The 17,695-nt window shown below is 40.3% G+C and overlaps 1 protein-coding gene across 11 annotated transcripts in view; it reads left to right on the top strand.

The window, feature by feature from the left end:
- The window catches only part of LOC122881859 (serine/threonine-protein kinase BRSK2-like), a 137,265-nt gene that overhangs the window by 92,164 nt on the left and 27,406 nt on the right, over window positions 1–17,695 (top strand). For 7 of the 11 annotated variants that reach the window (XM_044208548.1, XM_044208539.1, XM_044208558.1 and 4 more), the window contains exons 6-12: window positions 3,950–3,983; window positions 5,026–5,094; window positions 9,500–9,646; window positions 11,062–11,093; window positions 12,675–12,836; window positions 13,040–13,137; window positions 14,357–14,510. In XM_044208548.1, the coding sequence (XP_044064483.1) occupies window positions 3,950–3,983; window positions 5,026–5,094; window positions 9,500–9,646; window positions 11,062–11,093; window positions 12,675–12,836; window positions 13,040–13,137; window positions 14,357–14,510 (696 nt within the window). The remainder of the gene's footprint in view (window positions 1–3,949; window positions 3,984–5,025; window positions 5,095–9,499; window positions 9,647–11,061; window positions 11,094–12,674; window positions 12,837–13,039; window positions 13,138–14,356; window positions 14,511–17,695) is intronic. The other 4 variants (XM_044208567.1, XM_044208585.1, XM_044208599.1 and 1 more) reach the window with 1 other exon arrangement.

Genomic DNA, 17,695 nt, shown 5'->3' with positions numbered 1-17,695 from the left:
TCCTGAATGCTTTATAAGATTTGTCTCTAAGATTTTTTTTTAATTAAGCCTGTGCTCTGTATCCTCTTATCTTTTTTAGGATTTTTTTCTTTTCCACCTTGTTTATCCTGTATTCCTCCTGTCTTTGAGTTGACTTCACATGTAACACTGCAGTTGACAAGCTGCCTGGACCATTTGTGACTGTATATAAAAAAGGAAGGTGCAGAGTCCTTGCTCTTTCCCGTGTTGCCACACATTCATTCAGAAACAGTAACACTTCTTTGTTGTATTTGTTATTTTGAATAAATCATGTCTTGTTGAGTTAAATCCACAACAGTATTTGGCGTCATTAACAGGATTTTCCCCAGTGCTACAGAAAACATAGTTTGAGTTGACTCATTACAAGAATGACCGGGGTTTTCTTTCCTGTTCATGTCTCTTCCTTATGGAACAAAGTCTGGATGGTAACAGCGTTGACAGACAGCTGCCGGCTGCTGCTGGAAGCACTGAGACTGAACCAGACAGGAAATGTGCTGCTAAACCAAAACAAGGAGATAAAAGAGGCTAAAAAACTCTGTAGAGCTGCAGAGTTGGTGATAATTCTCTATGGGTTAGTCAGTGCAAGCAAACCCCCTTTCACAAAACAAGTAGTTCTGAGTCTTAATAATAAAAATATTGAGTGTAGCTTTAAAACAACACACCTGAGCCCAGCTTTAGTGAGATGTGTGTCTTGTTGATTTGGGCTGTTGTGTAAAGATGCTGTGGCAACAGTAGAAATCTTTCAATTTGTAAGGTCCTGGTTGTTTGTTCCGCAGGCTTTAGAAAGCTCTGTAGGATACAGGCTGATCCAATGTGTCCCGCTCACCACAGTTAACCGCAGGCCAACCAGTGTTTCATGGAGTCAGTCATGTGGAACAGCTAAAGCCCGACTCCTCCGGCTCAGAAATGCTGCACAAAGCGAGCGAGCGAGAGAAGAACATGGTGTTACCGGGCAAAATGTTCTGCCTGCAGTTAATCATTAGTCCTCATTATAATTCAAACAGTACAGGCGCTGGTGCCCCTCGAAGTAATGCAGCACAGTAGGGCTTTTGTTAAGATCAGTATACATTTTTTATATATATGCTTTGATGACGCAGCTGGGAAGCTCACCTGAAACATATCATTTCAGTTTTCATAGTGATTCCTCATATGCCACAAAGGGTTGTCTGTATTGTCTAGAAGCAGTCAGACCTCTGTGACACCACTGGAAGTGTGTTCGTGGCTTTAGAGGCGAGTTAATGAAGCAAAAATGACAATTGGGATCAGAACCACTAAGTTCCCAGTTAGAAATGATTTGGTGATTTATAGATCATATATATATCGATGTTAAAACTCAACCAATCTTGGTTGAAAAGAGCAAGTTTGTTTTAGATTTCTGAGTTACATGCAACAGTTTTTTCAACAGCTTTTCAATGACTAAGTTTTAATTAAAGGCAGATCCTAATTACATGTTGAAATAACAGTTGAAACAACTGTTATATCGTTTGTACTCTGGACATTTAAAAAGACACATTTAGCCCAGTTTAAAATCAAGATGCACTCACTCCCTTGTTTCTGAGCTTTTGACTGAATCATGCAGTCTGTGATTCTGAGCCCCTCTAGGACTTCTCATCCATGTTGACTTGAAAATGGATCTTTACAGTTAATTCTTGACCTTAATCTGCTTAATCCCATTTAATGTGTTGATGAGGACCATGTGATACGGTTAAAAGTAAGTAAGGAAAGAATTATATCTTTAATTATGTAGAACTTTTCAAAACCAGGGTTACAAAGGGCTTCACCATTACAAAAAAAACAATAAAAAGCATTTTAAAAATATTTAAACCCCTAGTGGGTTCATCTGGCCCTTGTCGAACTCATGTTAGCCCAGTTTGACCTAAATGCCAGACATCCTTTAACCTGCAAATGACCTAAACCATGCTTACTGGGTGGAATAAATGCTGAGGGGTTTCCATGCGTACAGAAACATACCGACAGTTTCATAGGACATGCAGACGTAACGTAACTGTCAGTGCAAAGAACACAGCAGTGTCCGTCTGTTAGATTCCTCTTCCATACTTCAGTGATGCGGACGGTTTTTATGAACCTCTGATGGAACCTGTAAATATCTCACATGAGTAACAAGTCAGATGACTCTTCCACTTCACATGACGTTAATGTAATTTATTAAATGTCACTCAGTGCCGACTACGGACAAGTCGCCTGAAGCAGGAAGGATGAAAATTTGCTCTGCTGTAATTAGATTGCAGTTAGTGTGTTTTGACACGTCTGTGTTTGAGCAGTTCAGATCGACCGGTTTTACATACATTAGCATAATTAAGTAAAATGTTGGCGATGATGGAGTGTGTGTTTACTCTGGGAGACGGCTTGTGTAGCACAGAGTCTCGCTGAAACGCTGTTGGAAGAGTCGTGCTCTCTGCTTCATTTGTTGTGATTAATCCACACAGAGGAAGAGCAGACGAGCGTTATCACTGCAGCGAGTGCGACGGAGATGTTCAGCACACACACAATATGTGCAGAAGAAAACACGATGAGGGAATCTGATGCATTTGTTAACTTTATGACTGATTTCACTTTAACTGCAGTCCTCCTCTTCCTCCTTCATTACTTCTGTTCTTCATTTCCTTCTTTCTCGACTGATCTGAAGCCATGGAAATAGAAACTAAACAGCAAAACTAAACTCTTCTTCACGATGAATTATTGTACTTACAGTAGTTCTTGCTAATACATACTTTTGAAATGGAGTATTTCTCCACTGTAGTATTGCCTTTTACTTAAAGGTGCAGTGGTTTTGCAGGGTAGATCACACCTTACTCCAGTTATAGCTTCTCTCCTTTGGCTCCTTGTCACTTTTAGGATTGATATATAAAGTTTTCATGCTTGCTTCTAAACTATTTACTAGAAATCACACAAACGTTACATTACGGCAATCTATGCTGCTGTGTTTTAGAAATCTGAAGGTATTTTGTTTCAGGCATCCATTGGTTTCCGTTTATTTCTGAACAAAAATACAGTTTTACAAATCAGCAGAGTGTTGAAATTTCCTTGAGTTGTGTAATCCATCAAGTCGAAGTTATATTAGTGTTATAGTTTAATGCAGTGCAGACTTTTCAAATGAATCTGCACTTAAACTTCAACAAAAATATAACACTGACAAAAATGTATGCAGACCTGATTTTCACTGTCAGTAGTAGTGGAAGAAGCATTCAGATCCTTCAAGTAGGTAAAAGTAGCAATACAAGAATGTAGAAATACTCAGTTGAGTAAAAGTATCTAAGTATTATTAGCAACATGTACTTAAAATATCGATAAGTACTCATTATGCAGAAAAATGTGTGATATGTAATTCTATATTATTGGATTATCATTACCTATGCATTACTGTGTAAGCAGCAAGTTAATGTAAAAAGTACCCGATGAAATTAAATGTAGCGGAGTAGAAGTATAAAGTACAGTACTTTAGTAAATGTACTTTCCATGACTGTCTGTGATGAATTCCATGGATTCTGCAGAAACATGTATTTGAAAATGTTCAGAAAAAACGTACACGTGATTTGTAGTTTTGTTGTGTATTTGTGGTCACTGCTTCCACTGGATGCTGTCATATGTTATTCAACAGGATGAGCCATCATCACAGGAATTTGGACTGAGGCCATTCCATCTTATGTAATGCTCACTTATCTAACAAATAATAATTCACATCATGCGATAAAAGTTTAACATGTTCATGGATTTTCGGCTAAAGTGGTTTATGTTTCTTCAGAGAGCATTGTGTCAGAAGGTTGTGCTGAGATTCACCTGGTCACCTATTCCTCAGTATATTGGTTGTGGCTGCTGGCTGTCTTTCCTCGGAGTGTGTAGCGTTGTGTGATATTATATGTGGACTTCTGTGAGTCCTTTCCAGCATAACCGCCCTTTGCCTCTTTTACAGATCTCCTCACTATGCCTGCCCAGAGGTTATCAGGGTAAGAGCTCTCTCTTGGTCTCTCTGTGTTTCTGTCTTTCATACAGTAATAGCAGCTCCGACTGCACTCTCCAGAATGGCTCTTACATCACTGCTCCGTCCTCTCTGCATTCACTGCTCCCGCTCTTCTGGTCTGGGCCCTTCCCCCTTCCCTGGGCTGAAATACACTTTAAACACACAAAAGATCAGCTCTTTGTGATGCAGTCTTGCATGTCTTTGTCCATTTTGTTTCCGTATTTCCTCCTATCTATCTGGCCAAACCTAAATGATGATGCTTTGTCACCTTTATGTGATGTACAGCACGCAGATGAGGACTTCCTTATTCATTTTCTGTTTTGCAAACAAGGGCGTACGTTTGGTTTTAACTTTGTTCAGGACATTTTTGTTGGACGACCAATATGCACAGTTGTGTATGTGTGTACTTGCCCTCTATCCCTTTTCCTCTTTTTATGTGCACACATGCACGCACACACATAAAGAGCTCATTTCTTCAATATGTATTTGGTTGTATAATTTGCCTGAAACAGGACGATCATGTGGCATTTTATCTGATGTTTTACTATTTATTTTGTTAATATAAATCTGAGGGTGAAATTAATATTTAAAATTTAAATATGACAGATTTTTAAAATAAATGTTACAAGAAAATGACAATGAGGAGTTAAAATTCAGCAGCACCTTGACACAAAGTGACCCAAACCGTCCCAAATCTGTGCCTACAGTATGTTTGCTATTTGCGTTTTGGGAAACAGGAAATGACTAACTGACGTACAGCAGACCAGGTAGGTTTGGCACACCAGAAAAAGAAAATTTAAACGCTTCATCCCAAAATAACTCCTGCAGTGCAGTCAGCATCACAAATTGCTGATGTTACGTTGAAGGAATATCCATATATGGGTGGATTTTTCCATTAAGTAAGGTGCCAAGGCTCAGAGCAGTCAGGGTGATTTGCATTTTGGGAAACAGAATGAATGCTGCACACACTTCTACTGGAGTTTATAATGCGAGTCTCATCTCTGTCTCTCTCTGCCCGTCTTTACCAGGGAGAGAAGTATGACGGGAGGAAAGCAGATGCATGGAGCTGCGGAGTCATCCTGTTTGCACTTTTAGTGGTGAGTGACGGCTGCTGCACCAAAACAGCAGCGAATAAACCGACCTTGTTTGGAAGTGTACACTAAAACAGACTTCACATTGCGCTTTTGAAATGTTTTTTCCACAGGAAGTCAGTATTTACAACACGTGTTGGTGCGCTGAATACCAAAGCGCTTAAATTTATATAATCAGGTGGCACTTCCAGTCATCCTAGTGTTGAATTACTGTATTAGTGGACTCACAGATTTTAATTTGGCATATTATATCCAAATTGATTTGATTTAAATGTAAGGCTTAAAATCACCATCAGTCCTGTCATGGTGTCGGGATCAACTCTACAGTCTGACTCTCCGCTCCCCAACTCAACGATGTTTTATAAATGTATAGAATAGAGTCAAAGTAACGGAGCATTAACTGGGATTAGTAACTGTAATTTAATTACTCAGTTTCACATTGTAATTCCTTACTACTCATTACTGAAGAAAGTAACTGCATTACAACAACACGTCACTTAGTAGTGGGTTACTGCCTAACACTAGTCCAGTTTCCATCCAAAATTAGCACAAATTTTAACAGAGTTTACACAAAATCTGCGAAAGAAAATGTGAATTAATGCTCGTTTCCATCCACTACTCTTATGTAAATATATGAGTTGGCTGATGGAGGTGAACAGCTGGTGGAGCTGATCCTCCAGCCGCTGCCATTAAAGCATCGCAGAAGAAGAGGACGCAGCGAGACGACGTCATCAAAAGCTCAGACGATGGGAAACGTGATGGAAGCATGACGTTTCTGTTGGCTTCATGTGTTCATGTGAGGAAGGCTCCAGCCTCCTCATCGCTCCACACACATCTGATGCTCTCAGCTCTTCAGGCTTCATCATTTATTCACTCAGTCTGTTTCCATTGCACTTTGTCATTTATTGCTGTTATCAATACACCAACTTTTCCACCCCAGCTGAAAATGTTTTTGCGATATTTAAACTTTTTTTTCCAAATTTCTGGCCTTTGCCCATAAAATGCTCATAAAAACAGGTGGATGGAAATGCACTTGAGAGGGATGGATTTTTCTTGGTCTCACAGCTGAGTTACATTTCTGATCGATGTCTGTCTCAGTACATGTACAACCATTCATTCATTTAGCAAGGAGTTCACCGGCCTTACTGGGGCACCCTGGTGGCGTGCCAAGTAAACAAATTTGGCCGATACCTTTATCACATGTTCTGACTCTCTGTACCCCGACCTTAATCTATTTGATCCTTCGCTAAAGGTAACTGGTTAGCTCCGTGTTGGCTACCCAGGCAAAATTTTGTAGCTTACTGGGAAGGTAAAAATGTCAACCTACAGTGTATATCCTGGATGCTTCAGATGAATTTGTTCCTATAAATCTTTTCATTAGGGAATCTCTGAAATTAAAAGTGATATTTACGATGTACATCTTTTAACATAGATGCAGGACATATAACTTGACTTATTGCTCTTTTAGACTTTACCCATCCAAGTATATTAGTCTATTTGTAATCCAAAATATGCTGTCACAGGAAAACCTGTTCACTCCCCTGGTGTGATGCAGTGTTGCAGGGGAAAGAGAAGGAGAAGTTGATTCAGTTTGTTCCTGAGGCCAGTATTTATGCTGAATGAACTCTTTATTTGTGAAGCAGTTGTTCCCAGCAGAATATCCAAGGTGAAGAGAGAGGTCACTGAAACCTTTCAACACAAAGCAAACTACCTGACAACAGCACTTTAAAGGTTAACATCCAAATGCAGGAATGTTTGACAGGAACTTTGGGTATTGTTAATACTGAAGGCCACTCCATAAAGGCAATCTAACATCTGCACATCGGATTTTTTAAAAAGAGTGGATGCTGTAATGTCGTGAAAAGTCTTGCTGAAGACCAGTGGGCCTGTTCTTGTACACCCAGTCTGTGTTTATTACACCAGGTGGGATGAAATTAAAGATGGGATGCTGGAAACACATTGTGCACCAATAAAAAATTTTAACCACGTTATAAGAGAACAGAAATGAAACTGCGCTGCCCCTGAATAAAACACCTTTATCAGTTAAATTGTCAGATTCTGTTCATCTTTCTGGCCACAGAGAAACATTTTCCCAAAACAATATAAAATCTAAATAACTGAATTTAACACCCAGATGAGCTTGGAAACTTCCTTCAGAAGGCATAACCTGTGAAAAAAGACTGAAGAGCCCAGCGCAGCAGGACTCCTCAACCCCCCTGAGCTACTGAAACCATCCGAAGATGACTCCGACCAAAGTCCATCTATCATTGAAAAGTCCAACAAAACAAATAATCGACACATAGCGACACTAAGAAGGTAACTGGAATCGAACTCCAGACATATACAGAACAATGTAAAGGAAAATGATAAGTAGATAATTAAAAAAACAAATTTGCAAGTAAGCATATTGACGATGATTTTTAAAAAAAGCTAAGAATGTGTCATTTTTAGCCGCACTAGCGCCAAGGATCTACGGATGGAAATGTCATTGCCGGTCCAACGCTTCTTCAGACTGAGATATCTCAACAAGAGCTGGTTAATCAATGTGTTTGATTGATAATAAATGAATTGGCAACAGTTTTAATCATCCATTAATTGTTTTTCAATTTTTAAGCAAAAAAGTTCCCTGGTTCTAGCTTCTCAAATGTAAGGACATATTGCGTTTCACTTTGCTCTGTCATTATAAATGAAATCATTTTTATAATAAAGTTTTAGACGTCCCATTGGGCTGTGGGAATCGAAAAAAAATGTTAGCATGCTAACCTTAGCCTTCTGAGCACTGAGCAGTGCGCATCACATAACAAAGGCTTTTCGTGCCAGCAGCATTATAATGCGACGGTGACAAGTGAGTAGTCAGAACCAACTCAATGACTATGTTTGTTGTTCTTCTCTTGATTAAGATTGAGCACATAACACAGTCATCATGCGAAGATAAATCTCTCCACTTGTGTTGCTTTGATTACCCACGCAGTGTCAGTGGCCATCTGGCTCCATCCTGCTCGTTTTCCATGAGGAGGCAACGGTATCAGTCATCACGTCACTGAGCGCGCTCCCCAGCTGGAGAGCCGGCTGGCTGCGATGCAAACTGCTTCATCATCACCGACTCTGATGACTGATATCTCTCACAAACTGCTTCCAGTCCTCCTCTTTGTCAAAATCCAGATTATCTCTCAGTGAACACCTGACCGGTCATTTACATGACAACAGGCGGATGTCAGTGCCAGTGTATTGTATGGTCTGTTGAAGGGGCAGTTTGATGCCTCTATTGTGTTTTCTAATCTCCCAGTTGTTTTGATTTTTCACCCGCAAGGGTTCGAGGTCTCTCAACAACTACTGACCAGATTGCCACAGAATATAGTAGAAGTAGATATTCACAGTCCCCAGTGGCTATTGTGACCCCCTGACTTCCCTGTAGAGCCACCAACAGGCAGGAACTCCCTTTTGACACTTTGGTCCATGATATCGAACCTCCGACTACTCCTGTAGCACCACCATCATCGAAATCTACTCGGCAGGTTGCCATATAATTTTGCTGCGCACATTCAGATGATAATTTTCATTTTTTATGACAAGCTGCACGTGTTCCCACAGAAAATATTGGTGTGTAAATATGTGCACTTGAATTGCACAACTTGCATCTGGCATTCAAAATAAAAGTAATGTAATAAATTATTAAGTAATTATTTATTATTAAGTATTCAATTGTCTTAGCTAAATGAAAGTTCAGACTAATAACTGGTGTCAGTAAAGTAAAGTAAATATACTGTAATATCCTGTATGGTATTGAGTACAGACTAACAGATTGAAAATAAGGGAGTCACAGCATGTTAGCCGATTTATACGATTTTTTTTCTTTTTAAATTTTTTGATTCATTCTTTAAACAGTTTTTTTATACAGCCATACTGGAGCAAATCATCAAGTGACAAAAAGTTACAGTTTTCCAGTAAGATAAGTTAACATGACAGACACAGTAAAATATACATATAGTATAAATATACTTTATGTACATACAGACTAAGATAAAGTAAAAGTAGAAAAAATAAAGGGATTAGTACAAATTATTGTGCGACACATGAATGAAAGTGCAGGATACAAATCACAGTGTTACAAACTACAAGCAATGAATGAACTGTACAGAAAGGCTTATTTATGTTACTATAAACTATGTTACAATGTAAAAACTGTGAAATGAAACAAATGAAAAATGGATTGAGTTTGAGTAAACTATGTAGTATATACACGTGAAATATAGACAGTATTGTTACACCAAACCCAGACACTGAATATCTTACAGACTCAGTAAACATTTTGGTGACATGTTACCAAAAGTGTGAGATAAATCTAAATGTCAGCATCCAGGTAGACAGTGACCAACGTGCCCTGGCGTTCCCTCCTCTCCCGTTTCTCCAGGGCGCCCTGCCTTTCGACGATGACAACCTGAGGAATCTTTTGGAGAAGGTGAAGCTGGGTGTTTTCCACATGCCTCACTTCATCCCTCCAGACTGTCAGAACCTTCTGCGCGGTATGATTGAAGTGGACGCCGGCAAGAGGTTCACGGTAAGCTCACCTCACCTCACCTCACCTCACCTCACACCCAGCCTGGCTGCAGAGCAGGAGAGGGCTAAAATCTTCCATCAGTGGACACGTGCTCGGTTTGCATTTTCACAGTCTGGGCTGTTGCCTTCGGGGCTGCTCAGGCTAAATTTAGCAGACTTGCACCATGACTGGCCCTGCAGCTACTGTGCTGCATAAAATCTTTTCATCTCAGGCCAAGGATGGCTTAGAATAGAAACATTTGCAAAAAATAGCAAAGGGTGTATTTAGATAATGTGCTTTCACTTGTGTTTTGTCTGCAGTTATTTGAACTTTGAACAGTTGGTTTGGAATAACAACCGCAACGTCTGTCATCTTATAAATGAGTCAAATCATAGCAATCTTAAAGGGCCAATCATCAGTGACTCCACAGTTTCACATGTGAAAATCACTGGCTATTTATCACACAGTATGAGTACATTTTGACAGCTCTTACCCAAACTCACCTGCAGCTAATAACACCAAACATTTCCAACAGAGGTCCTTGTTGATACAGAGGTCCCCTGAGAAAACTAATTGGAAGGTTTTGTAGAATCAAAATGGCACTGAGAATGGTTAAAGTGCTGCTGGGTAAAGGACATAATGAGCAGCTGTAGCGTACCTTTCCCACCACTGCTTCAGTATAATAGTCCTGCTAAGTAGAGATGTTAGATGCTAGAATAAAGAGTTCTGTTCTTCACGGCCCCATTCATCTATTCTCTAAACTGGCTGAAGTCTGTCCCAGCATTGGACAGGAGGCAGCGTAAACTGGACAGGTCATTACGCTATCAAATTATTCCAAAACATGCTAGTGCACATAGCAGGTACCATACATTGTAGTGTGTACCATGTAGCAACATGCTAATTGCTGTGATAACTTTCCACAGTAGAAGCTGTTGTGCAGTGTCACCATCTGCTCATCTCTGCTGCAGGCTAGCGGCTCCAGGCTACGTTAGCTGCTACTAGCTAAGCACACCTGAATGTCTGATGGAACTGTGGGCGGTCGTGTTGCATTGTGGGTAATATAGGCACCAGGTTTTGACAAGGAAGAGGAATATGTGGAATTAAAAAGATTATATCCCTGGTTCTGCTGCATCGACAATGCTATAGGAGTACGATACTAAATCGGTGGACTACTCTTTAAGGCCAGGGTTAGTGGGTCTTGGAGAGTCTTACTCAAATGAAACCGTAACAAACATCACATCCTGCCCCAACATCCTGTTTCATGCAGAAATACATCAAATGTAGCAAAAAGAGTTTCCCCCTCTGGGATCAATAAAGTATTTCTGAAATGCTAGGGAAAGTCTGTTCATGAGACTTTTCAACATAACCATCTTGTTTGTTTCATTACAGATAAAAGAGTCATTGATGTTTATTTCCTCTTCTAATTTCTGTTACAGTTAGAGCAGATCCAGAAGCATACGTGGTATCTGTAAGTATCCACCTGTCAGTTTTTTCCTGTTCCTGTCTATGTTGAGTGTTTGTGTGCATGTCCACATTAGGGAGTTAAAGGAAGTTAAAGGAAAAATGCAGCGGCAGGTAATGCAGAATAATAATACACTCATTAAAGGCCGTTTTTGAAATCTCTGACGGAAGCATCTCCGAGAAGGAGCAGGTCCATTAGCCTTGAGAGTGAGATCTCTATTTGTTACAAAGCTGAGGGCAGCTCAAACATCAGGACATACCATCGCTCCTAATGGACCTCTGATCTCTAATGGATTTACTATTTCTGGGTTTCAAAAAGCAGAATTATGCTATCAATTTGAAATTACACTTAAGGTTCAACCAAAACATCAGTAACCTGATATTTAGCTTTTCATTAAATGCTGCATATCACTCAGCGCTGTCCACTGTTTGAGACTTCTGTCATCTGGTTTATTACAGTTTGTAGTTTTTGTAGTTTTGTCCATCATTCCTTTCTGTAATAATAACATTGTACCCACCAAAGTAATAGCTGAGATCTGAGAACACAGTGATGGCACTACAAAGAAGCCAGACGAGTCAAACACAAGCGGCCAGTTCATCTAAAGTCAGCACACCTGAAGTGTTGGTAATAATCCCTCACTGCACAGGAAAACTGCACACAGTTACAGGAAGTACAGTAGGACAAAGTTGAAGCAGGAAGTGGGACAGTAAACTGTGACCAATGTTTACAGTAACAGACATAATTTTACCTTAAGGTCAGCTGCTCGTGTTTCTGACCCATCAGACTTATTTTTAGTTTGGCCAGATCTAAGCAGTTAACTTTGTGAGCACAGTGTTATTATTACTGATAGAACTGATGGCAGAAATGACAAAAAATAAGACCCAAACTGTAATAAAATGAAAATTATGTTTAAGTTGTAAGTGTGGCTGAGAATCACAGATTTTGACCATTGTGTGATGCTAAAACACTCCACTATAATTCATTTTATTATTACTGACAGCTTTTAATTAACTGGGACACCAGTTGTGACCTTGAAGAGTGAATTCTTTGTTTTATTCCTTGTTTCATTTGAATAATTTTTAGTTTGAATGTGTTACATTATTCAGTCATCATCGCTTTAATATGAGGGTTTTCTATATGAAAAGAAAGCGAAAAACGTATCTCTTCACTTTAGCCTTTAAATAGCTATGACTTTCCTGATACAGGCATAAAACTCTTTTTGCCCTTTGCACTCATGCACTGCTGCACTTCTTTTAAAGTGCTGTATTTTACACTGCATATCCATCATGCTTAAGTGCTCCTGCACAAAGTTATTATACTTAGCAGTAGAGCACGCCTCCCTTCAGGTTGAAGCTACGCGATGTGCTCTATTAGAGGCTTTTCCCACCCTCACATGATTTGAATTTTGAGAGAAACTGAATAATTTTTTCCCACAAGAAAGGTCATCTTCATAGGTAAACGCTGCCAGCTATTGGCGTCTTAAGTCTAAAGTGCACTATATGTGCCTTCAAAGAAACTGATATGACTTAAACCCTAAGCTCGATAGCGGTCATGGCTTGTCGGTTAGCTGCCTGTGTTGTGTTGCAGAGCCGGAAAGAACGAGCCTGAGCCTGAGCAGCCCGTCCCCAGGAAGGTGGCCATCAGGATGCTGGCCACCGAGGAGATCGACCCCGACGTCCTGGAGAGCATGCACTCTCTGGGCTGCTTCAGAGACAAGGACAAACTGACCAAAGACCTGCTGTCTGAGGAGTGAGTGAGGAGGCGATAAAACCACAGAGGAAGCAGATTTTGGGGGGGGGGGGCAGAGAAATGTATGAGACGGCTGAGAATTTGTCAGTTTGATGAATTTGTCTATTTAATGTGTCTTGTGATGATGGAGGATCTTACTGTCCCGCTCTTAACCAATGGACACTCAGCTGATAGCGAGCTCTCTGACTGTCTTCTTTCTCCAGTGACAACCAGGAAAAGATGATCTACTTCCTGCTGCTGGACCGTAAGGAGAGGTATCCCAGCCACGAGGACCAGAACCTGCCGCCGCGCACTGAGATTGGTATGCCAGTCCAGCTGAATGAAAAACAGCAACAAGATGTCATTTTTTAATTGATTGGTCGTGATTCTGTACAATTTAGTGATCTCCTGACCGCCGTCATCAGGTCAACATTTCATTTTGTCCAATATGCTTATGACCAAATATCTGAAAAACTAATGACATTCCCATCAGCCTTTGTGCTAATTAGCAAATGTTTACATTACCAGCTAAACATCAGTATGTTAATATGTTAGCGACATAGCATCGAGCTCAAAGCACCACTATGAGTACAGCCTCACACAGCTGCTACCACCTGTATTTTGAGAAAGAAACATTTGACAAAAAGGTGTGGGCACATCTATTGTTAGCATGCATTTAGCATTGGGTAAGCATGCATTTTAGTCCTTCACCATTGGATTTGTGTAAAATGTTAGCAAATGAGACACTGTGCCAAGCTGATGTTAGGAATATTTGCTTTTTGTGGCTAACATTAGCTACATGATGAAACCGTCCAGCCCAGCTCAGGGGATCAGGACATCACACTCAGAAGGGACCACAGCTTTGGTGTCTGGGATTCACCTCCAGCCAGTAGAGCTGATCAACTCTACAACTACTTGTTGGTTTAAAGAGCAACTTAACAGCAGCTTTAAATCTTTTATTTGCTGACTTCCAGTAGCTGAAGTTCTCATTTTGCCGCAGTGATGTTTAAGTGTACTCAGGGTGCACTGAAGACCCCCTGACATCACTGCTGGGAGTGACTAGCAGGTGCAACAACAGACGCATGAATGAGCTGAATCGTGACAGGCTGCTTGCTACTGCAGCCAATATAATGCCAACTCCACTAGTATCCATTACTATTTAAATGCTTTTCCACCTCCATCTTTCATATACAAGAGTACACATCGATTTTAGAGAAACAAAGTGCAGAGGTCACAATGGTTAGTTCAGGGGGCCTGGGACTGTGGAGCGTGCCCAGCAAATACACAGGTCAACGCTGCCTAAAACCACTGAACAACCGAGGAGGGCTTGATATATAACATTGCGTTTTTTGGGTTGCAACATTTTTTTCAACTCATAACCCTCCAGATAAAATGAATGCATGGTCATCAAAATTAAAAAACAGCTTTTCTTTAATTACTGATAAATTGACTTTTGGCGATTTGGTTTTCTGACTAGTTTCTGTCCTTGTGTTATCCCTTAATTGACCTTTGACCCCTGACCTGACCCTGACTTCACTCAGCAGACCCCCCCAGGAAGCGCGTGGACTCGCCCATGCTGAGCCGTCACGGTAAGCGGAGACCGGAGAGGAAGTCCATGGAGGTGCTGAGTGTCACGGAGGGAGGATCTCCCGTACCGGTACGACGAGCCATCGACATGGCAACCCACGGTCAGAGGTAAGAGATGGAGATCTGCACGTGTGTTCATGAGCATGGACAAACATGTCTGACACACACACACACACAGGTCAATCAAGAAGATTTGCTGTTGTTTAAAGTGTAATTGATGATGGTTGTTATCAGTTCTGATAAATAATGTATTTAATCCCAGTTCAGCGAAGTACGGGAAGAAGGCACAGTTCAGCAGCACTTCATCGACATTTGACTGGTCCTTTTTCAAATTTCCGTCACATACGCTGTCTGTTTGCCCTCAGTGCGACCTTAGTTCAATTGTTCACCTCACTGAGCCCTGTCACCTTCACTGATAGGTCTGTCCACAGTTGTAAATCCTTCCCTCCTTCACCGAACTGCGGTTAAATACATGACGCATCATTCTCGCTCTGTCGGTTCAAGATGTACAGTACTTATCATACGAGACCTGGCATAAACTCCTGTTTCAGCCACTCTGCCAGAGACTAACAGTGCGCTCTTAGCTCTGGTGGAAAATCATAACAACTGTTTAAATGCATGAACGGGACCCTCAGGTTTGTGCTTCATGTGTGTCAAGTGTGCATGGAGCATGCAGTCAAAGAGGACAAGAGGCATCCCGGTTGAAGAAGCTGTGAACCTGAAATGTCTTTGGCAAGTTGGTGCATAATGTGACTGCTGATGTTTGTGTTGCTGGGACGGACCGAAAGAATGTTGGAGGTTGTAACTTGTAACAGTCAGATTATATTAAATATATTAAATCAGATTATATTAAATATATTAAATCAGATTATATTAAATATTAGATTATATTAAAGAGTCCTAAAGTTTAAAAGGGGCCTCAAAAATGTGTCTTAACACTCAGGCTTATTCCATGAAAGAACATAATTGTTATTCTAGGTATGACATGAACCCAAGAACTGAGCCTGGACACATTCTTGCTGTAATCAATAACAAATGATTACTTTACACGATCAGTAAAGCAGAACATATGTCATTATACTGAGGTCCAGATTTACTAAGAAATAGTCACAAGTGTCATTTGTACATGTTGTGCCTCTCGCATGCCAAACCCTGATTTTTCTTCTTATTTATGGAACAATTTATGTAAATCAAGTTGTGGCACAAACAAAACAAACACAGTGAAACTTTCATCAACACCTGGAAGTGGAAACTGCGCGGTTTACCTTTGGGTATAATCCTTTGTCCAGTCAGCCATTTGTCCAAGTCCTTCATCCTACACGATAAAATAGGCTGTAAGTCATAGTCAGTGACCCGTATGAGCGTTCCTCGATCTGGCGTTCCTATCGGCAAGACAGCTTTTTATCAGTGCCTCCTGAAACCGTTGCAAATGACAGCTTGTAAAAACAACTACGTATGAGTTTTCTGATCTACCACTGCTATGGTTGAGGTTTAGTAGGTTTGCACAACTCGAACGACTTAGGTTAGGCGAAGATCATTGTCAGTGTCAACACTGACTGCTGGTAGGACTTGAATGGCCATCTCCAGTGTCAAAGTCACACTGTTTGTACACGCAACCATCCAACACGACCTCCTCCCTAATATATATAGCAGCACTATAACGACATCACGCTTCTTCTTTGCCTCTGAGTCATTGCCTTGTCAGGAAAACAAGAACATACAGTAGGTTGTTTTAAGTATTTGAAATGACCAATGATGTCTCTATTTCCATACAGTCACAGGACATTAACTTTTGTGTTGGGATGCAGTTTAAAGTCTGCTGCAACAAACAATAATTTCCCTTTGACAGCAGTTAAAGCTGACACGATGTGATGGATTTCTTCAAGCCACTTTAAAAAACCGCTACATGTTTGGTTTATCTAACGCAATGACTAAAAGCGAGGGGCTTCATTTTTTATCCGCAGTATTATGCAGCTCTCTTTTTTGAGCATTTTTGCTGAATAACAGCCAGGGATTTGTGAAGTTTTTCAAAGTACTTTGACAGACAGTGAAAACAACAGACCAACAGGATTAAAGTACTTTGTTGCCTTAAAGTAAGTAAGGCAACAAAGCAATGTGAAACAAGGATTTGATCATAAAGTAAAGAGTAATGATGTAAGGCAATACAGTAAACACAAAATAAAAGATAAAACCTGAAAGATGAAAAAGAAAAAAAGATACAAGGATGACATCACGTTGCATTAAAGCAAGTGGATAAAAGTTTGGTTAAAGGCTGAGTTGAGGTTAAACAGCTTTAACACTGAGCGCTTTGCCCTGAATCTGTATTCATTTGGCCGACATTAGTACTTCTGAGAGGGGCAGTCAGAGCACTGCAATATTTATGAAAACCACACAGAAATCTTTCCCAAATGTTTATCTTCCACCTCCTCCAGGAGCTGCTTTGATTCCACATTCTGCAAAGTTAGTACAGAAGAAGTTCAGTTTGAAGTAGATACGTATCTGGATCTGTAACTGATGAAAGGAGAGTTGTTTCAGAAGAGGCTTTTTATTTTAATTTCGTCATTAAATGTATCACATTTATCCTAAAATTGAACCTAATTTGACCCATTAAGATCTCGCTAATAAATCATAGAACTTACATGTAAACATGTCTGTTCACTCATATAAAGGTCAGCAGTCCAAAAGCAGAGCTATAAATCTGCTCTGACATCCTTTAATCTTCATCATTTAATCTGAGGCCGAGTCATTTCACATAAAATTCATCTGAAAATTGAATATGGAGCTGAGGCTCCGACAGCAGAAACAGTTTGTGTGATCGTAGCTGTCCAGTTAGAGAGAAAATAATCACCACATGCACCACCTGATGTTATGCTGATTAACACTAAAATAAGACCTTTATGTCTTAAATTTTCAACAGTATTGCTGTTAGAAGTGTTTTGTTTTAAACTAAATACACATAAAGTTAAGATGTCGGCAGATTTTATCCTGGGGAGGCAGAAACACCAGATGTTTATAGATGGAGACAAACATCTACACATTAAAGGCCCTGAACGCCCACACAGGTGTTTCCACTTGTTCTGGCTAATTAGACTTCTGCTCAGGTTGAAGTCGGATGAAGCTGTACTGATAAAATAAAAAATACTGAGCCACAGACTGTGTGTAAAGCGGTTTAAATCTTGCTCAGTTTGACGGATGAATTTGGCAGCTATGGCAAAGGGTTTTGTTCCAAACAGTGGCTGAGGCTCATGGGTATTGTAGTATTTAGAGCCATCCACCACACCAGGGTAATGGAA

Source organism: Siniperca chuatsi, linkage group LG1 (genome assembly GCF_020085105.1).
Source record: "Siniperca chuatsi isolate FFG_IHB_CAS linkage group LG1, ASM2008510v1, whole genome shotgun sequence".
NCBI classification, from domain to species: Eukaryota; Metazoa; Chordata; class Actinopteri; order Centrarchiformes; family Sinipercidae; genus Siniperca; species Siniperca chuatsi.
Note: the sequence above shows the minus strand (reverse complement) of the source record. Positions and strands in the feature narration are given on the sequence as shown.